Here is an 18,788-nt window from a genome sequence, read left to right on the forward strand (position 1 = left end):
TGTGACTCTACGCAGGTTCCAGAACACGCCTTCTACATTTGTTACTGAACCGATCGGCGAACACAGACAAACGTGCCAACACTTAAGTCTTCTGGCTGGACTTCATCTCCATGGCAACAAGCATGGAAGGTGAGACATTGCTGTCTGCTAAGTAACTTTCTCCCCCTTCCCTCCGCATTAACTGACAGCGTTCCAAATGCAGGTCCAGATGAGAAGCATGTCCTCATTCTCTTGTATTTCTGAAGCAAAAGAGCGGGGGTGGGGCTGTGGGTGGAGGAGCCAGTGGGTCTAATAAGTTCAAATTCTAAAGGGGAAACAGCACCCCTAATGCTAGCACCACTGCTGATGCGGCTGCCAGGCGGGGGAAAAGTGTTGTGTACGTGCAGATTGCTGATGCTTCTCCCATAATGTTTTGTAGGAAGTTTCCATGCTTCTTCGGTTTAGTGCGTAGAAAGAGACCTGGAAACAAACAACGCAGAATGATGATGATGGTCTAGGTTTCTTTAATGAGATATTTGGAGAATTTTCAGACCAGGTTTCCCAGTGCGTTGGAAGGATTGAGTGTCAGAGTCCTTGAGCCATCCAAAGGTTATCTTAAGAGAGAAATTCTCTTAAGGTTGAAATCTGAGGGTTTAGGGGTGGATTCTGGCAGATCCTAAGGTTTGGGATCTCTGGAAAGCCCTGAAATTTATGCATTTCACCATGATGAAGACATCTAGGTTTGTAATTTAAAGTTTTCCTTTGATTCCAACACATTCGATTCTTAATGATTAACTACCTCTGTGCAGATGTGGTTTCAATAATGCTTCTTTTCTCTCTTTTACTGGGATATAATCTTTATATTTTGTGTGGAGCATGTATATGTATGGAATGGTTCACTATTTTTTAAGCTTGGGTTTTCTTATATGTCTTATTTCATGAAATTATGAATGTCATCATTAGCGGTAGAGATCATTATATCTAATGACCAGTGCTAAAATACTTTCTACCTAGAACATCATATTCCACTCTAATAGTAATTATTTCAGGTTTATTGTTTGGAATACCATTACTAGAGAAATAAACAAGAGGAAAAACCTGTTGATTAAAACACAGGAGGTTCTTTCTTTAATGGGAACACACTTTTTAACATTAGTTTCTGTAATTGTGCATTGTTGCATGATTAAATGATTTTATCTGAAAGGTGTATTTTTATATCTCTAGTAAGGTTATTTCACAGAAGAAATAAACATCACTAACAATATTCATGAATATGAAAGGCTGCATATCAGGTATAAAAATACTATCATCTTTTCTTAACTACTTACAGAGATATGTTTTGTAAGTACTGATCATAGGAAGACTTTGTTTTTTACTTACTAGTTGCTAATTACAAAGCAACTTCATGAGATTTGGGCTATTTGATATCTACAGGAACACCCCTGGCCCAATCTTAAGACTCATCATACTTAGAAATCTTAGTGCCTGACAATTGCCATGAAGGAAATGTACTTTCAACCAAGTTACTCATTGCCAAAGTACCTAACCATTTATTCCAGTGAATATGGCTCAAGACAGTATTTTATCATTTGCATCAGTAGTATTAAAAGATGCTTAAATATTTTAATCATTATATATATTGATCCTGATATTTAAACTGTGCATTGTTGATTTTACCGAATTTTGTGGTATAATATATTTCAAATAATTTTTACCACTACCCAATTTTACATTCTACTTATTTTTGAAAGTTCATTTTTTCTTAACTATCTTTATATGGATTTTTTTAATATATGGTTTTGTAACTTAATCTAAATTTTCTCAGATTTCTTTCTTTTTCTATTTCCCAGTAAACAGGATATTAAGATGATGCTTCTCCGGAGCTAGGCATTACAGTGTCTGTTGTGAAGAGCTCTTCCAGCAATTAGAGAAAGAGAAAATGCATATTTTATCTATAACTGTTGAGTATTTTGAATACCTTAGCAATTGTGAATGAATCAGTTTTATAACTGGAGACTTTTGTTTTTAACAATATTTTGTTATTAACAATATTTTCATATATTATGCTCTATATCAATAGAAAAGCAGAAGACTTGGCACACTTAACAGTATATTCTCAAAAACTTTGGATTTGTTGTTGAAATAAGACAAGTTGTTCATTTCACAGAGCAAGTAAAATGGAAAGTTTGGCCAATTGTTTGAAAAATTTAGGCCTGAAATACTGATATTTCAACTGCTACATATATGGTTTAAATTACCAAAACCATCTATTTGCTGAACACATTGTTAAGGCAATTGCTTAACTTTTTACTTCTATTTGCTTGTGTAGGCACAGCCTGCAGCAATGGACAGACTTTTTAATCAGCCTTTGAATATTACTTTTTCAGTTGCTCTCCTTGACCTGTATTTTGTTTTCATCTTTAGTATAAAGTATACTTTTATGATAAATATAAAAGCCTGTTTTCCCTTTTAAGACATTAATAAAACATTTGTTCTTTCTCAACCCATTTTTTTTGTTGTTGTTAAAAATGGAAATTTTACAGTTCTTTGGATCCAGGTAAATTTACGTAGCTCTTCCTTTAAAAGCTGAATATGCGGTCATGTCTTCATTATTGAAAGTGATTCATCATATGATTTAACTTTCTGTACCAACTAAGTAAAACTTATTTTCTGTCAAGTTTATTTACCACCTGACTCCATTTTCTCATTACCCCTCACTCCTAAATCCAATTCAATTTAGTGTCCCTTCTAGACTCTCAACTAAATTTTTATAATGATGAAATAATTCTGAATGCCAACCATAAGACCCTGTTTTTCAGTGCTTAGTTTCCATCACCACTGCAGAATTTGACACTGTTTGCTAATGCCTCATTCTAGAAACCCTAGCCTCCTTTATTATAGGTGAACTTTCTGCTACAGATTTACTCATGATTCATCTTATGTAACTCCACTAGGAGATCTTCCTTGTAGGAGAGGCATTCCTTAAAGCTCCTTGCTAGGCTTCTTCCATCTTTAATCTTTTCTGGTAACACAAAATAGACTTTAATGGAATTACAGTAAAATTGCTCTCTGGACCAATCTAGAACAAGTCCATCTGGCTTCCTACAAGATAATATTTCAAATATTTGAGTCTACCTATCATCCTCCTTGGTCTTCCCTTTCCTAGGCAAAACTCAACAATTCTTTTCTTCTCTTTAAGTTTTGATCTGCAAATATTTCTATGTACTGGGCTCTATCCATCCGGGATAGAGCCTTCTACACAAACATTATTTGACAACAATACCTGAAAATATTCTCCCCATCAAAAATTTTATGCTAGACAAAATGATCTGGATTAATTTATTGAAAGCTGACAATTGAGTGCCTACTATGTGCCACACATGAGTACCACAAATTCACCAGGTCTAGAAATCAACTTGTCATTTACTGTCTAAGTCTATACTTTGCTCTTATTTTCTTTGTTTTGTTTAATAAAAACACTATATTTACACTTGTCCAAGCTTAATAGTGTAGAGTCATCTTTGATGCCTCTCTCTCCTTGGGCCCACTCCTTTCCAAATCCTGTCCCTCCTACTTTTCTAAATATCTTTCCAACCTCTACGCTCTTCCATACATCTACTCCCTAGTGGAGACCCTCATTGCTTCTCACCTGAACCATTTCTTTCCCATGATCTCTGTCCCTCAAAATTATGTCTATTTCAGTCTCCTCATCAAGCCACTCAGCCTTTAAGCAAATACATTTCAAACTCTTAGCCTGACAGTCAACATATTTCACCATTTGGCTCCAACCTACCTTTCCAATGCTTTGTTTCCCATACTCCCCCTTGCCTGTACCAAATTGCTCACTGTGCTCTGAAAAATCCAGTACTTTTCTGCCTTCATATTTATTGTCATGCTGTTTTCTTCTTCACAGATCTGAATCATTCTGTCTCTCAAGACTCAGTTCAAATACAATCTCTTGCAAGAAAAACTTTCCTGATCCCTCGATGGGTGAAATCTTGATTTCATCTAAACTTGTTTATCCTTTTTGGATCTTCTTTTTTTTTCACCAAGATGTTGAAGATAATATCAACACTATGTGGGTGTTGTGGGAATAAAATAAAATAATATATGAAAAGCAGTATTTGATACACAGTAGATTCTAAATACAAGTTTGCTTCCTCTTCCTTTTTTATTGCTTTTGTAGAAGGCTATGTTGTTGTTTCTTTCCTTGTGTGTACATGGCTCTTCTCCCTTACTAGTTGGAATCTTTTTGAGTAGAGGAGTCCATGTCTACTAGAGCATACTAGCAACCCAATAAATATTTTTCAATGAAAGTATAGTGAATATATGCAGTGTTACTTTATATGTGGCCTGACACATTATAATAATGTTATTACTTGCTATCATTTTCACCCCTATTCAATTTAAGACATTTGCTTTTATAAGCCACCACCTCATATCTTTGGCTCAGGCTAACTTGACTAATTGCAGCTTACAGATTTATTTTACATGAATTGCCAAGTCATTATCTCCCCCGTTTGGAATTGGTGCATCTCCTTCCCTCCCACTTAAACAAAGGGCTTTAGAAGTGTTTCTATTAAATTTTATGTTCTAGTTTCAACCCAGAATTCTAGGCATCAGAATTGTTTTGAGCCTTTTTTCCATGTGCTACCATATTTCAGCCACGCTTTGTCAAATTTAATAAGCTTCACTTCAACATCTTCAACTTAGTCACTGTTCAAAAACACTGAAAAGTATGTGTAGATTAAAGTGAAACCTTTGTAATACCACACTGGAGACCCATGTGCATGATTACAGAACCCGATATTTATTAGGGTAGTTCAGATCTATGAATCTACATAAAAACACTATTATCCAGGCATATCTCATATCTTCCCCACAAAGATATCATGGGAGATTGTTAAATGCATTGCCAAAATAACTAAACCATGTCCATGCTATTTCTCTGATTCATCATATTAGTAGCAAACTTTTGAAAAGGAAGTGAATTGGCATTACCTATTAAACTCATGTTAACTTTTAATGACTTCTTAAATATTGACAAATTACTCGTTAAATAATTAATTATGGGTTTGCAACGAAGATCAATTCCGAGTTGCCAATATATAATTTTTACAATTCCCCCTTACTCCTCTTGAAAATTGAGACATTTGTCCATGTCCTTACCTCTGGCAGCTTTTTCATGGTCTGTAATTTCTCAAAAGTCTTGAAAGTATATCTCCAAGTTATAAGTTGTCTGATCATGAGATTTTTAACTCATTTAATGTGGCTAAACATTATTCTACTAAAGTATTATCCACTTACATTGTTTGATTTTTTTTTTTTTTTGGTCATTTCTAAAGCCCATTCTATATTGGTTAAAAAGACAGAAGTAGATTAAGTAGTTCTGCCTTTTTTTGTTATTTGATAGCATTAAACCATCTTGTACAAATAAAGGGCTTAATCTTATATTGGTCTATCTCTTGATCTGAACATATGGTATGTGAAACCCTTCCACCTGAAAGCCTTTGTAAGGGCTGTTTCCACAAATTTCAAATCTATTCCTCCAAATATTTTCATGGTTCCCTTCTAGACATCATTCAGGGCAAATATTGTCTCCTTAGGGAAGCCTTTGCTGACCTCTTTAACTAAAGGAGTGCCGCTTATCCACCATCATTCTCTTTCCGCTTAACATGCTTTGCTTTCTTTCATAGCCTTTATGACTATGAGTACCTGGTATAATATATAGATATGGATATATAGAGATAGATATTTTTAAATAATTGGTCTGTCTTCACCATTGGATGTAACCCTCACTTTGGCAGGTGCACATTGTTAGCTAGTTCACCACTGTACTCTAGTACCAAAAAAAGTACTGACATCTAACAGATACTCAATATACATTTGGTTAATGAATAAATTAAAATATTATTATATGTTATCGTAAGTTCATTTAGTTCTTTAGATTTCTTAACAGCATTCTGAGAGTTTTTGGTCACTTCTCAGCATTTTCCCTAGTTATACTGCATTGCTCCTATATTTGTACCAATAATAGAGACACAGAGTGCTTATAAATTATGTTTAAAGCCATGAAATAACCATTCATCTATTCCTCCAAGGTAGTATAAAAATGGTGACTTTGTTTATTCATTAACAGTGACTCAGCATATCTACTCATTCTTTATGCCCTTACCTGATTCCAAAAGCCTTTGAAGTATCTTACAATACCTTCTTAGTTAAGGGTAACAGTCAAGTAATGTAGAGGGCAGGGACAGAGGAAGAAGGAGTAATTATACCAGAAATCTTCAGCTAACCAATGTCACTACAGTTGAATACAAAATTTAACCCTGTACTTCCTGGCACAAACTAATGCCAAAATATAAGATGGCTATATACCTTTCCTTAGAAAACAAAAAGAAACTCCCAAGGTTGTTAGGAAAGATCTGTTTTCTCCACCTTTGAATACTAAAAATTATGTGAGTCTGAGAATGCTAAGTAAATTTGATAGAAAAGAACAAAAACACTGAACTCTGAAAGAGCTACTGAGTTTTTATACTTATTTTCAAATCCAATTTTTGAAATCAAATAAAAATTTTCTTTTTCATTTTAACAATGTATTTTCATGCTTTTTGGATATCTAAAAACTAGAATTTTGTACAAAACTTTATTTGAAGGACTTTATTCCTCAAAAAATATTTCCTTTACTATATTTAGTTTAATTCAATTAAAATATTTATTGAATACCTACAGTGTGCTGGGAACTGTGATCACTATGTAAGAAGTAATTATTTTCCCTTTAAAAATGATAAATAACTCATTAATTTACATATCATCTAAGGCTCTAGGAACAAAGTATTATTTGGTGTATGATGGACATATTATATTCTAAAGTATAAAAGGATTTTGTTTGTCTAACTAGGAAGATGCCTTGTTTTAAACTAATAGTAACAAATGACAAGAATGTTTTATTGCTGCCTCTAAAAAATGCCTCTTTTTGTTGGTTTGTTTGGTTGGTTGGTAGGTTTTAAGAAAAATAAGAGTGTAGTGGATTAATCACTGGTTAAGAGCCAACAGACTTAACTCATCCAACAATCAGCTATCATACTGTGTCTGTGTCTACATTATGCATTTTCAAAACACCTAAATAAATTTAGCTAACATCATAACTATAGTCAGTTTAGGCTACTGCTAGATGATAACAAAAAGAATTAGTTGAAAAATGAACAGATCATTAAAACTGCCCAAGTGCTTTAACTTTTGTGATGTCAATTGCTAAAGGTTGGGTTCTCCAGAAGCCAGACTCTGAAACAGAGGTTAGTTTGCTGAATTTTTATTGAGGACTGTCCTTGGGCTCAGCACCCATGGAAGAGTGGGGAATTAGGAGTGGCCAGAAATTGAACTGTGTGTGCTATGGACCCAATGACAGTCTCCGCTGACCCCATATAGAACTCTGAAGCTAAAATAGTTTTTTAGAGTTGTCCCCCTTCGATACAAGATGGCCACGCCTTTATACTATTATATAATCAATGATTGAGTATGGTCTTCCCTGGGAAGGGCCATGACTTTGGGTGAAGCAGCTCTCTGCAACCGAGGCAATCGGTGAAAGGGACTGACAGCTTAAGACTGTTTGCTGCCAACATTCTTTGTTGCTGGGCAACAAGTCCTTCACTGAAGGAAATCTATTGGGAAACCACGGTGTCCATCAATAAACCATGTTTATTGCCTCCTCTTACTCACATATCCCCTGAAATATCCACATGTTGTAGCCCAGCAAGGTTATGCTCTAGTAAAAAACTAAGTGAACAAGTTAGTTGGCTGAATCATCTCCTTGGTCCAACATCTCCATAGAGAAACATCCTGCTATTCAGTTTCTCTATCCTTTAAATAAATGATCCAGTGAGTGTATGGATCTTAACAAATGATTTTTAATTGACAAAAGCAAGAAAATTAGACATTTAGCAAAAGAAGTTCCAGTTAAGTCTCAGAGTCATTAGAGATTCAATCCAGTCTTCTGTGCCTTTTACAGGATAAATACTACAACAAGAACTCAATCTTCAGGAAGATCATTCTCAGCCAATAAGTGTCCCTATATTTAAAAAACTAAAGTCTTTTCACTATACTATATTGATTAGGACAAAAAATGACTTAGTGGAAAGAAACTCAGCAGGGGTTTGAACAATATTTTTTCCCTTTACTAAACAAAAAAATCAAACACTGAACATAAGCCATAATTATTGAATATTTCTGCCACTTAAGGTTTGAGGATAGAGCTTTTTTGTAATCGAAATCATTATAAAACAAAATATTGATTGATATTAGTTGGTGTATTATTTGCAGAATAACTTTGAAAGCTACGAGGCCTGCTTTCATTACTCTCTTTCTTCATTCCTTACTTCCCATCCTTTATTCTGTCTCCGTTGTTTCCTGAAAATTAGGTCCAAACAAATCTCAAGGGCCAGTAATTTTAATAAATATAATTCTTAAAAATTATCAGAAAAAGCAACAATAAAAAAGAAAATACCAACCGTCTATTATTCGCAGTTATTGGATGAAGAGCTATTTGGTGACAGTCCTCTTAAAAAAGGTGGCTGTACGTTAGTAATTATTTGATTAATTAAATTTATCTTTATTTGTAATTAATTCATTTAACTAACTTAAGACATCAAATGGGGAAAAAATCTATTTTGTTTCAACATATACTTTCTGAACGCTTTAATGGTAGTTTTAGAATCTCAGCACAATAGGGACTTAGGAGTGGAAATCTTGTTGGGAGGGAGACTGGGGAGCTTGTCTTGAAGTTGAATTTGCAGAGAAAGCATGCTGTTTAACTTGGATTTTATGTTTACTTAGAGTGTTCTGAAAGCTAACGGAGATGGTGGGGAGGTGGCTAATGGCCATAGCCACTGCTGCTTATTATTTGCAAGCTGCTATGTTGGGCACTGCCTGCATTAATGTGATTTTAAAAACATAATTCCTCTCTTTAAGAAATTGACACTTAGTGTATCCAGTGGTAGTGAAGGAAAAAAATGTAAATACATACATATAAAACCTAAGGGGATGAAAAAGAAAGAAGTCATTATATCTGTTTAAAAGGATCAGAATCTATATCAGTCAAAATGGCACTGGAAATAGACCTTGAAGTATGGACTTTAAACAGCTTGAGCAGCTTACATGCTATGATTGTTTATATTATCTACCTACACGTGCAAATATGAGGTGAAAATTAGATGACAATTCAGATCAAAGAAGCAGCTATCTAACTGTCTAGCAATGAATCAAAAGATTTTAGGGCTGATAATTTGAATATTCACCTTCATACTTGATTTATTTAGAGTATGTAGGCACAGTCTTATGTGTCCACAAAGGAAATTCTTCAATTACAACATTTAGAAATAGCACCTCCAATGCTAATTTGATTCTAATCTGTATCGGATGATGTTTTCAAACATCTTTTGTGAGTTAAATCAAGAAGGTTTGAAAAATGTCAGATTTTATTAAGCAACAACCTACCCAATACCATACAAGGGTAAAACTAAACTGGGTCCAATTTTGTACCTAGGCAAAGAGTTGATTCCAGAAGGAATTGTGAAGAGCCACAACAATGTGCCAGTGAATAATGAGTAGTACCTACTGTGGCAACTCTTCAGCTAAGATGAGTGTCAACGAAGTATCAGCTTTCTCATTGACTCTGGAGCAAAAAACTGGCTTTGCTTTTGTTGGGATTTTGTGTATCTTCTTGGGACTTCTTATTATCCGATGCTTCAAAATCCTGCTAGACCCATATAGTAGCATGCCTTCCTCTACATGGGAAGATGAAGTTGAAGAGTTTGATAAAGGGACATTTGAATATGCACTCGCGTGAGAGTTCGCAGCTATATGGTTTTTATGGTTGCGCCATTGGGACACATTCTGGATACAATTGTAATTACCTTGAATGTGTGGGATAGAGGCTCATTTTGTTTGGTGAATTCAATAAACATCTGTGACTAATTTCTTCACCATGCTGTGTAAATGACAAACTATTGTTGGGATTCATCACTTTCCTCTGTTCCCACTTAGAGGTTTCCGATGAATAAAGCATAAAGATGGCTGCAGCCACGTTTGCCATCTTTATTCTTATCTTGAACAACTGCCTTGAATTTCTGCTTCCTTTCTTGTGCTAATAGACTGTGCTAAAGGCATCTTGCTCTCTCCCCTCTGCAAAGCCCAGGCACCCCCTCCACATTCCTGACTCAGACCCCTTTAGCTTTAGTGAGTCAGGTCTTAAACAGAGAATTTAGTCCAAAGAATAATCAAAATATTATTTGTCTAATAATAACCATAGGTCCAAAAGGTTCACAGGTGAAAAAATATCTCAAAAATCTAACACCCAAAGCCTACAAGTAGTCACAGGCCCTAAAGTTCCCCAAATTTCACAGAGCCCTGACCCTCCTATCTCTTCTCTTTGTTGAATCTCTTGCAGTAAAATCCCATAGCTTGGAATCTAAACCAGATCTGCCTCATACTGATGCTCCCTCCCCTACCCCTTGCATAAATGAATTTAAAACGGAGTTTCCACCATGACCTAGTGGAAAGAGTACTCTAAGCAGAAACAAAGACAGTCTCAGCTGTGCCACCAGTAGAGCTATGCTCTAATGGGTAAGTCGTCTAATCTCTGTGAGCTTCAGTGAAGAGTAGTGTTAACATCCTTTTCAATTCTAGTGCCCTATGAATGCTACAAATGTAGCTGAAAACCCAGAGATCTGAAATGAATGAGGATTTAAGATATCATGAAAAGTTTTTCAGACATTTGAATTCTAATGTTAGCTTAGCCAAGAACTAGATTTATGACCTAGAAAGTTACCTAAGGGGAACCTATATTCCACAACAAGAATTAAGAAACCCATCCTGCATATCTTCAGGAATATTGAGAGGGCCAATTAGATATAATGAAAAATGAAAGCATTTTGTATACCATAAAACAGTATCTAAACATACCTTGCTATCAATATTTATTGTCCTCATCAGTAGCAGTAATAGAGATTCTCAAACCCTAAGAAGCAATGGCTTAGTGTAAATTATTCAATCTCTTTCATATTTCATTCTCTTCAATTGAGAAATAAAAAGATAGAATTATATAGTTCTAAATTCTTTTCAACCACAAACTTCTGACTCTCTATGAGTCAGAATGGAGGAACATAGCAGGAGATAAATACAAAAATATTTATGTCCTTTGAAAACACAGAACTGCAAAACATACCATGAAGGAACAAGACTAATATTACCAAGAGGTAGCACTAAATTAGTTACTTTCAATTTATTTGATACTCTTATTAATTATTTGAGTTGGAGACTACTATTTCCATTTTATTTTTAATCTTAATTTTGCAGAAGAGAAACTGAAGCTGAGAGAAATTAACTGGCTTCCCAAGGTCACCATAGCTAGGGAATGGTTATGTTAGGGATTGAACTTGGGCAGTTTAATTTCTGCTGTATCCTTAGACACTGTCCTTAACACTTCTACATAGTTTATGGACATGGTTACTGCTCTGGTCTATGGAATTCCAAAACCAGCTGTCTCTGTGAGATTCCTTGATGCTTTCCATCTCATAATAGATTTAGAACATATCTGTTATTAGCTGTGGATCTTCTGGACCAAATCCTCACCTCAAGGAGGCTCTCTGTACCCCAGTTGGTTCAAGAGTGTAGGCCTGGTATACCTCGTAGCCAGTTAGTAACTTGGCCCAAGAACAGGTCATTGGGCCAAGGTCAGCTGAACATACTGAAAATTGTGTGTGCCAGGAAACTAGGTCTCTTTGTTGACCAAGGCCTTTAAAGTACCAGATGTTTCATTTGTCTCCCAGAGAAGACACCCACCAAGACCCTCCATTTTGATGACTAGAACAAACCAAGTCCAGATCTTTATTTCAAAAGAAGAAAGACCTCTACAACCAAGAAAACTTTATGAAATATAAGCATTGTTTCTGGAAGTTCAACTCCCATAAGCTTTTCAAGTATATCAACTCTACCATAATATTATTTCCAAATCCACTAAAGAAAAATTCCATTAACCGAAAGTGTCTTCATCTGTGGTTTTTATTTGTGGTCTATTGGGTGCCTTAGTTTTTTGGGGGGGTGGAGTGGTTGGGGGGATAGAAAAGTCAGCATCTGTATTTTCAGAAACAGAAAGAATATAAAAAATATAAAAGGCTGGTTACAACATGAAAACAACATGGAAATTTCATGAAATGTTAATTCTTCTAGGAATAGATGCTCAATGTCACAGCTGGATCAGCTTCTAGCTTCCCCTTCCCAAAAGCCTTGTCAGAGAGGACAGAGGAAAGATAGAGGAGCATACCTCAAGATAGCTTGCTCCTGTTACCTTTCCCACCTGTCTGAAAGGCCTAAATCAGATTCACTTTTCAAGGTTGGCTTTATGGATGGTGTTATTTCATCCATATCCCCCAAAACCATCTCCCATTTGTTCCAGGATGCCTGAATCCCCTTAATAGAGAACAAAGACTTTCATTTCACAGTGAGAGATAAAAGGCTTAGAATGAAAATGTCTGGTTGATGTAAGACCAAGACTAAAACAAATTCATACCACTCTGAAGTCAGGCAGTCAGTCAGCAAGAAAAAGGAAATTGACTGGTATCAGAGGTATTCAGTCATTGGTAGAGGAAAAAGGCTGTAGAGTAAATAAGTGGCTCCCAAAAGGGTTGGAGGATGTCAGCTTATGGCTCCTGTCCTGGTCTGGTGAATAGAACTTGTTTTAGGTGCCAGCCCCATCCTAGCTGTCCCTTGTCTTGATCTAAACAACCAGCCCCACCCAGCTGAATTTGAAATGGGACATTCCTATGCCAAAACACTTTCTATATGAGGAATCAGAACGCTTTGTTGAACAGATAAATGCCTTGTACTGGTGACCTTTAAGAGTGGAATGAGTTATAGGTACATACTTGTAATTCTGTCTCTATTTCTGATATAGCCTCACGACATTAGCCTGACTGATTAGCATGACATTTACCTAATGAAGAGAATCTAAAGAGTTTTACTTAGGTGTCTTTAGACACTTCTATAATCCTGTATCAGTTCACTAACTTACCTTTACACTTTTTTTATAGACAAAATATCTATCCCAATCTGTAATGATTCACCTCACAATCTTGTATGTGCTAAGTAAAAATCCCCAGCTAATTGTAAATAGCACTAAAATAGTGAAAGCAAGCACTAGGTACAAATTGTTGCTGTTCTAAACCCCATACACAAACTAACTCATTTATTCCTCAAAATAGCTCTGCAACAAGGTAGGTACAATTATTATCCACATCTGCATTTGCGGATGAGAAATTAAGGCACAGAAAGATTGAGTAACTTGACTGAGTTCACACAGACAGCAAGTGGCAGGGCCACGACATAAGTTGGGGCTTCTGACTTGACTCTTGCTCCTAGCCACTATATTACACCACAATCAAGCTACTCAGCCAACTGGAAATCACTTGAATCGTTTCTTATAAGAAACAAAGAGGACTCATTAAATCATCCTGATTGATAATCAGTGACAGACCTGAGGGAGGAATTGTTTGCAGTGTTAATAATCACCTACTTGCAGATCTGAAAAAGAAAAATCTTTTCCTCAACAAAACTCAAAAACTGAGTTTGACAAAAAAATGTTTTTCTAGTTGGAGACAGAAAGGTCATTTAGTAGTGCCACTGAGATACTTACCCACAGTTTGGTTCTGGCTTAAAACAGTTTTCCCTGCTGGGCGCGGTGGCTCACACCTGTAATCTTGACAGTTTAGGAGGCTGAGCTGGGCAGATTACCTGAGGTCTGGAGTTCGAGACCAGCCTGGCCAACATGGTGAAACCCCGTCTCTACTAAAATTACAAAAAAATTTAGCCAGGCATGGTGGTGGGAGCCTGTAATTCCAGCTACTCAGGCAGCTGAGGCAGGAAAATCGCTTGAACCTGGGAGGCAGAAGTTGCAGTGAGCTGAGATTGCACCAGTGCACTGCAACCTGCGCAACAGAGCGAGACTCCATCTCAAAAAAAAAAAAAAGTTTTCCCATATTTCCCAAAATAGAAATATTTTCAATAAATAATTGATTCCACTCTCAATCTGCTTACTTCCCATGCAAAAGAGTCAAGGTAATATCTACCAGAAGCAAGATAAAATCATTTCAGACGCTACTTTCTAGTTACAGAGTATAGAAATTATCTCTGGAGAACTATACTTTGATACACATGCTAAACAATAGGAGGTCACTAGGACTCATCTGTAAGACGGCGGAACTCAATTTATCTATTCCCAAATGACTAATGCCAATGCTCATATTTTTTGGACAATTGCTGTTAAGGGATCCAATTCTCCTTATGAATTAAAGAAACTCTATGTTACTTCCTGTCTAAAAGGATTAATGGTTTACTACTAGTTACTAGTTGATGTGGTACTTAAGGTTCCTCAGGGCTAATGACCTGGTGGGGCTTACAGTACTATTCCAGGCCAATCATTGCACAGTCATCTCTTTCAAGAAAGTTTCTAACCAATAAGCAGAAGCCTAACATTCTGGGCTGAAAGCTAAGCGCCCCATATATTCCTGGGTGACGCTGAAGCAGGTTACATTTCCTCAGAAGAAGGCTACTTGGTGGTAAGTTGAACACTTCTGGGCAGGGTAAAAATCGTACTTAATATTATGTCATAAAGTAGATTCTAAGGAGTAGGTGAGGGTGTCAAGGACTATGAAGAGAAGTGTTTTGTAAAAACTAAAATGATAGTAGCTTCATTTATAATTTCCCCAGGAAAGGTTACTTGAGAAATGAAGTTGAGGATTTTTTTAATTCAAATACACAGCTTTAATAACTGCATGAGACAGACGTTTTTATTTATATTTATCTCATTTTTCTAGAACTTCCCTTGAAAAGCCAAATTTTAAGATATCAATAAGGAAATATAATTCTAAAGAAAGTGTTTTAAGACAGGCCAGTACTATGAAATTGTGAAAATTATTATGAAGTCTATTCATCTCACAGTCAAATATAAACCTCTCAATTATTGAAGGCATTTCATTAAAACGAGTCAGTAGAGCATGATTATTTTACCTAAATATAGCAGAGGACTTTTTTAAGGTACATGACTTATTTCTTATAGATATATGACTTATTTCTATATTCATATTTTTTAAGGTTTCATGTTAGTATTTGCAAAACAAACAAATGTATGAGAAAATGAAATATCTGGATCTTGTAAAAGATCCAAGAATTCACAGAAACATCATCTTGATGGGATGTATTTTTTAAATGCATATTCTAAAACATAATTTTTTATTTGTTGCATAGGTAACAAAATTTGGAATTCATTAGTTGAACATGTACAGATTTTTATAAACTAGCAAGAATATATTTTTTAGAAGTTTTGTTTTTCATTTTATATGTCATATAGTATATCTTCCTATCAATCCAAATACTTTGCAGTTTCAGCATTTAGTACTGTCAGTGAACTGTGTCTTAGGCTGAGAACATTCTCATCAGTTCTTACTGTATTCAATAGGTAAAGTTACTTGCAATGAATTCAAGCAAATACTACAAACACAGGTAACATTTTGATGACTGCATTGGAAATTCTGTTTGCTGGAACAGTTTTCCAGTTATTTACTATCAGATTTAATTATTCACATGACTAAGGTTCCTGGTCAGATAAATTTTAGTGAAATGAGTTTAAAATTGTATGTCTTATAAAATAAAACTGTTCCCTTATATGCCACCCTTACCTAAATATATTTGTATTACTTGGAACAAGTTTAATTTTCTTTTTCAATGACAGCTTTGAAGAACATTCTGAAGATTATATAGGAGACAATATATCAAGAATCTATTTATTGAATCATCTAGAACAAAAGCCAGGAGCTCCCTAATGGAAGCACATTAGTGTTTATTTTGATGAAGAAATATATAGATTTTTTAAAACAACCACAAAGTAGATAGCTCAGTAAAAAATCAATTTTGGAAGATGTCACTGAACAACTCTTCCAATGTATTTCTGGATTCAGTGCCCAGTAATACCAATCGCTTTCAAGTTAATGTCATAAATGGGAACCATGAGAGCAGTGCAGCTGCAAATGACAATACTGACCCACCACATTATGAAGAAACCTCTTTTGGGGAAGAAGCTCAGAAAAGACTCAGAATCAGCTTTAGGCCTGGGAATCAGGAGTGCTATGACAATTTCCTCCAAGGTGGAGAAACTGCTAAAACAGATGCCAGTTTTCATGCTTATGATTCTCACACAAACACATACTATCTACAAACTTTTGGCCACAACACCATGGATGCCGTTCCCAAGATAGAGTACTATCGTAACACCGGCAGCATCAGTGGGCCCAAGGTCAACCGACCCAGCCTGCTTGAGATTCACGAGCAACTCGCAAAGGTAAGCTTGAAGGACACAAGCAAGTGTCCTCCCTTATTCATAACTTCAGGTAATTTCCTTCTCTTTCATTACACTATGAATGAATGTGAAACAGTCAAATGGAGAGGTCTATTCCAAACACTATCCATCTTACTTACAAAACTGTCCCTAGTTCCCAGAAAAGTGTTTCACAGATGCTTTTTCTTTGGATTTTTTTTTCTTGAGACAAAGTCTCGCTCTGTCACCCAGCCTGAAGTGTGGTGGACACTGCAGCTTTGAACTCCTGGGCTCAAACAATCCTCCCACCTCAACCTCCTGAGTAGCTGGGACTGCAAGCATGCACCACCACACCTGACTAACTTTTTTATTTTTTGTAGAGACAGGGTCTTGCTATGTTGCTCAAGCTGCTGTCGAACTCCTGACTTAAAGGAATCCTCCCACCTTGGCCTCCCAAAGAGATGGGATTGCAGGCATGAGCCACTGTGCCCAGCTCCACAAATGTTTTCTGACTTAGGATAGAGAACTAAAGAATTAACTAAACGTTAGGCAATATGTTGTACCTTGTATATGATTATAGTCCACTCAATTCACACTTGGTTAAACACGTCAAACTGAATACCAAGCTGGTTTCACGTCACTATTAATGTCTCTATGTCAATCATATAAAAAGCAAAACACCTGTGCTTGCTGTAGTTAATACTGTGGGTGCCAGCCTTTAGTGCATAGGGGTATTTTTTATATCCTTTAAAGAGAGAGCAGAGATTTATAAGATTCCGCATTTTATCCCTTCCTCTTTAAAACTTTGCCTGAGGCTCCTGAATGTGCTTAAGCGTATAAAAATAACTAAATTAAATTTAAGTACAGAAGCAGCAGAAGTGGCTAAACTTTTCATTATTTAAGAAATACAGCCAGGGTTCCCAAGTCTGTTAGAAGTATGAGGCAGGACCTTTTCCAATCTTTTTTGAGACGAAGATTGCTCTCGTTGCCTGGGCTGGAGTGCAATGGTGCGATCTCGGCTCACCGCAACTGCCACCTCCCAGGTTCAAGCGATTCTTCTGCCTCAGCCCCCTGAGTAGCTGGGATTACAGGCATGTGCCACCACACCCAGCTAATTTTTTTGTATTTTTAGTAAAGACGGGGTTTCTCCATGTTGGTCAGGCTGGTCTTGAACTCCCAACCTCAGGTGATCTGCCCACCTCAGCCTCCCAAAGTGCTGGGATTACAGGTGTGAGCCACCACACCCGGCCTCCAATCTTAGAACTTAGTAGATTTCTTCTTCCATAACTTTCTCCAAAATATACTGACGAACTTTATCTTCCTGCTCTTCCAGACCAGTTTGGAATAAATATCATGCTTTATGAAACACAATTACCTGCTAAAAAGAATGATTAGATGTCACATATTCAAATGAGTTTACTCTTGCCCAAGTTTTGAGGAGAGAGAAGAAAATGATTCAAACAGTTCTTTTGTATGCATTCATCCATTCATTCCTTCAATATTTTTTTAAATGATCATCCACTTCAGAGAGTCTAGGAATACTACTCTCAAGAAAGATGCTAATAAAGGGGAAAATCTTTCTTTAGTTTCTGCTCACCTTTCCTTCCACAAGAAAATCCATCTCCAAAACGTATTTGCCTTGGCTGCTAGGGTCCCTGACTCTGGGGCCTACCACCAGAGACCGAGTGACTTCCTGAGGAGGAGCCCATGTTTTTAATTTTGTTTCCTTGTCCCCTTTCCCCACCAAACCTTGCTAGTCCTGTGTACTAAATCGGCAACAGTCTGCCAAATGGCTGGTTTCCTTATAGACCTAAGATTTGGATTTTATCTGGCATATTTGATGCTTTAATCAAAAGAAGTTAGAAATGCGACAATTTCAGACAACATGGTAGCCCCCATGAAGAATTTTGAGAAGGGAGGCAATTTGAACTCTTGAAATCCAGCTGAGGTGTCACTGTCCTTTTCTGTGTCGGGAAAGGAAAGGAAAATGGCAGAGAGAAAAAGGAGAAGAAAAAGGAAAAGAAGGTTGACAGAAGCAGCCCCCAGGAGTTTCCAAGACATGGAAAGGGGAGAAAGAAATTTAGGGCATTATAAAAAGATGTTTCAATTGTTTCTGAAGAATTAAAATGAATCAAAGTTCTTTTTTAAAAAGACCTGAAATTCTGTCCCACAATACTCTACCGCGTCACACATGATAATTTTTAAATCTGCCTCCTTTTTTAAAGTTAGTATCACAATTTAAATATTATCATTCACCTACTTCCCCAATTTACAACAAAAGAAAATAGAATTCTAACTTCATTAAAAAAGAAATGGGATAAATTCACATTGTTCTTAGGACTGACATTCCAGACAGAGAAAAGTAGTTTATTTATAATTGCAAAAGCCGTGGCTTATGTAAATCTTTCAATAAAGGGAGAAAAGCTCTGAAGGAACAGGTGTTTAG

At 36.2% G+C, this 18,788-nt stretch overlaps 2 protein-coding genes across 7 annotated transcripts in view; both read left to right on the forward strand.

The window, feature by feature from the left end:
- Positions 1 to 14,283, forward strand: part of CTXN2 (cortexin 2) — a 28,229-nt gene extending 13,946 nt beyond the window's left edge. The window contains exons 2-3 of one of the 3 annotated variants that reach the window (XM_054450415.2): positions 16 to 129; positions 9,521 to 10,047. In XM_054450415.2, coding sequence (XP_054306390.1) covers positions 9,578 to 9,823 — 246 coding nt within the window. In that variant the 5' untranslated portion in view covers positions 16 to 129; positions 9,521 to 9,577 and the 3' untranslated portion in view covers positions 9,824 to 10,047. Of the gene's footprint in view, positions 1 to 15; positions 130 to 312; positions 720 to 9,520 lie in introns of those variants that run through there. The other 2 variants (XM_054450417.2, XM_054450416.2) reach the window with 2 other exon arrangements.
- Positions 14,284 to 14,559: 276 nt separating this feature from the next.
- The window catches only part of SLC12A1 (solute carrier family 12 member 1), a 97,356-nt gene continuing 93,127 nt past the window's right edge, over positions 14,560 to 18,788 (forward strand). For 3 of the 4 annotated variants that reach the window (XM_054450420.1, XM_054450419.1, XM_054450421.1), the window contains exons 1-2: positions 14,560 to 14,588; positions 15,761 to 16,366. In XM_054450420.1, coding sequence (XP_054306395.1) covers positions 15,947 to 16,366 — 420 coding nt within the window. In that variant the 5' untranslated portion in view covers positions 14,560 to 14,588; positions 15,761 to 15,946. The remainder of the gene's footprint in view (positions 14,589 to 15,760; positions 16,367 to 18,788) is intronic. The other variant, XM_054450423.2, reaches the window with a different exon arrangement.

Source organism: Pongo pygmaeus, chromosome 16 (assembly GCF_028885625.2).
Source record: "Pongo pygmaeus isolate AG05252 chromosome 16, NHGRI_mPonPyg2-v2.0_pri, whole genome shotgun sequence".
NCBI lineage: Eukaryota > Metazoa > Chordata > Mammalia > Primates > Hominidae > Pongo > Pongo pygmaeus.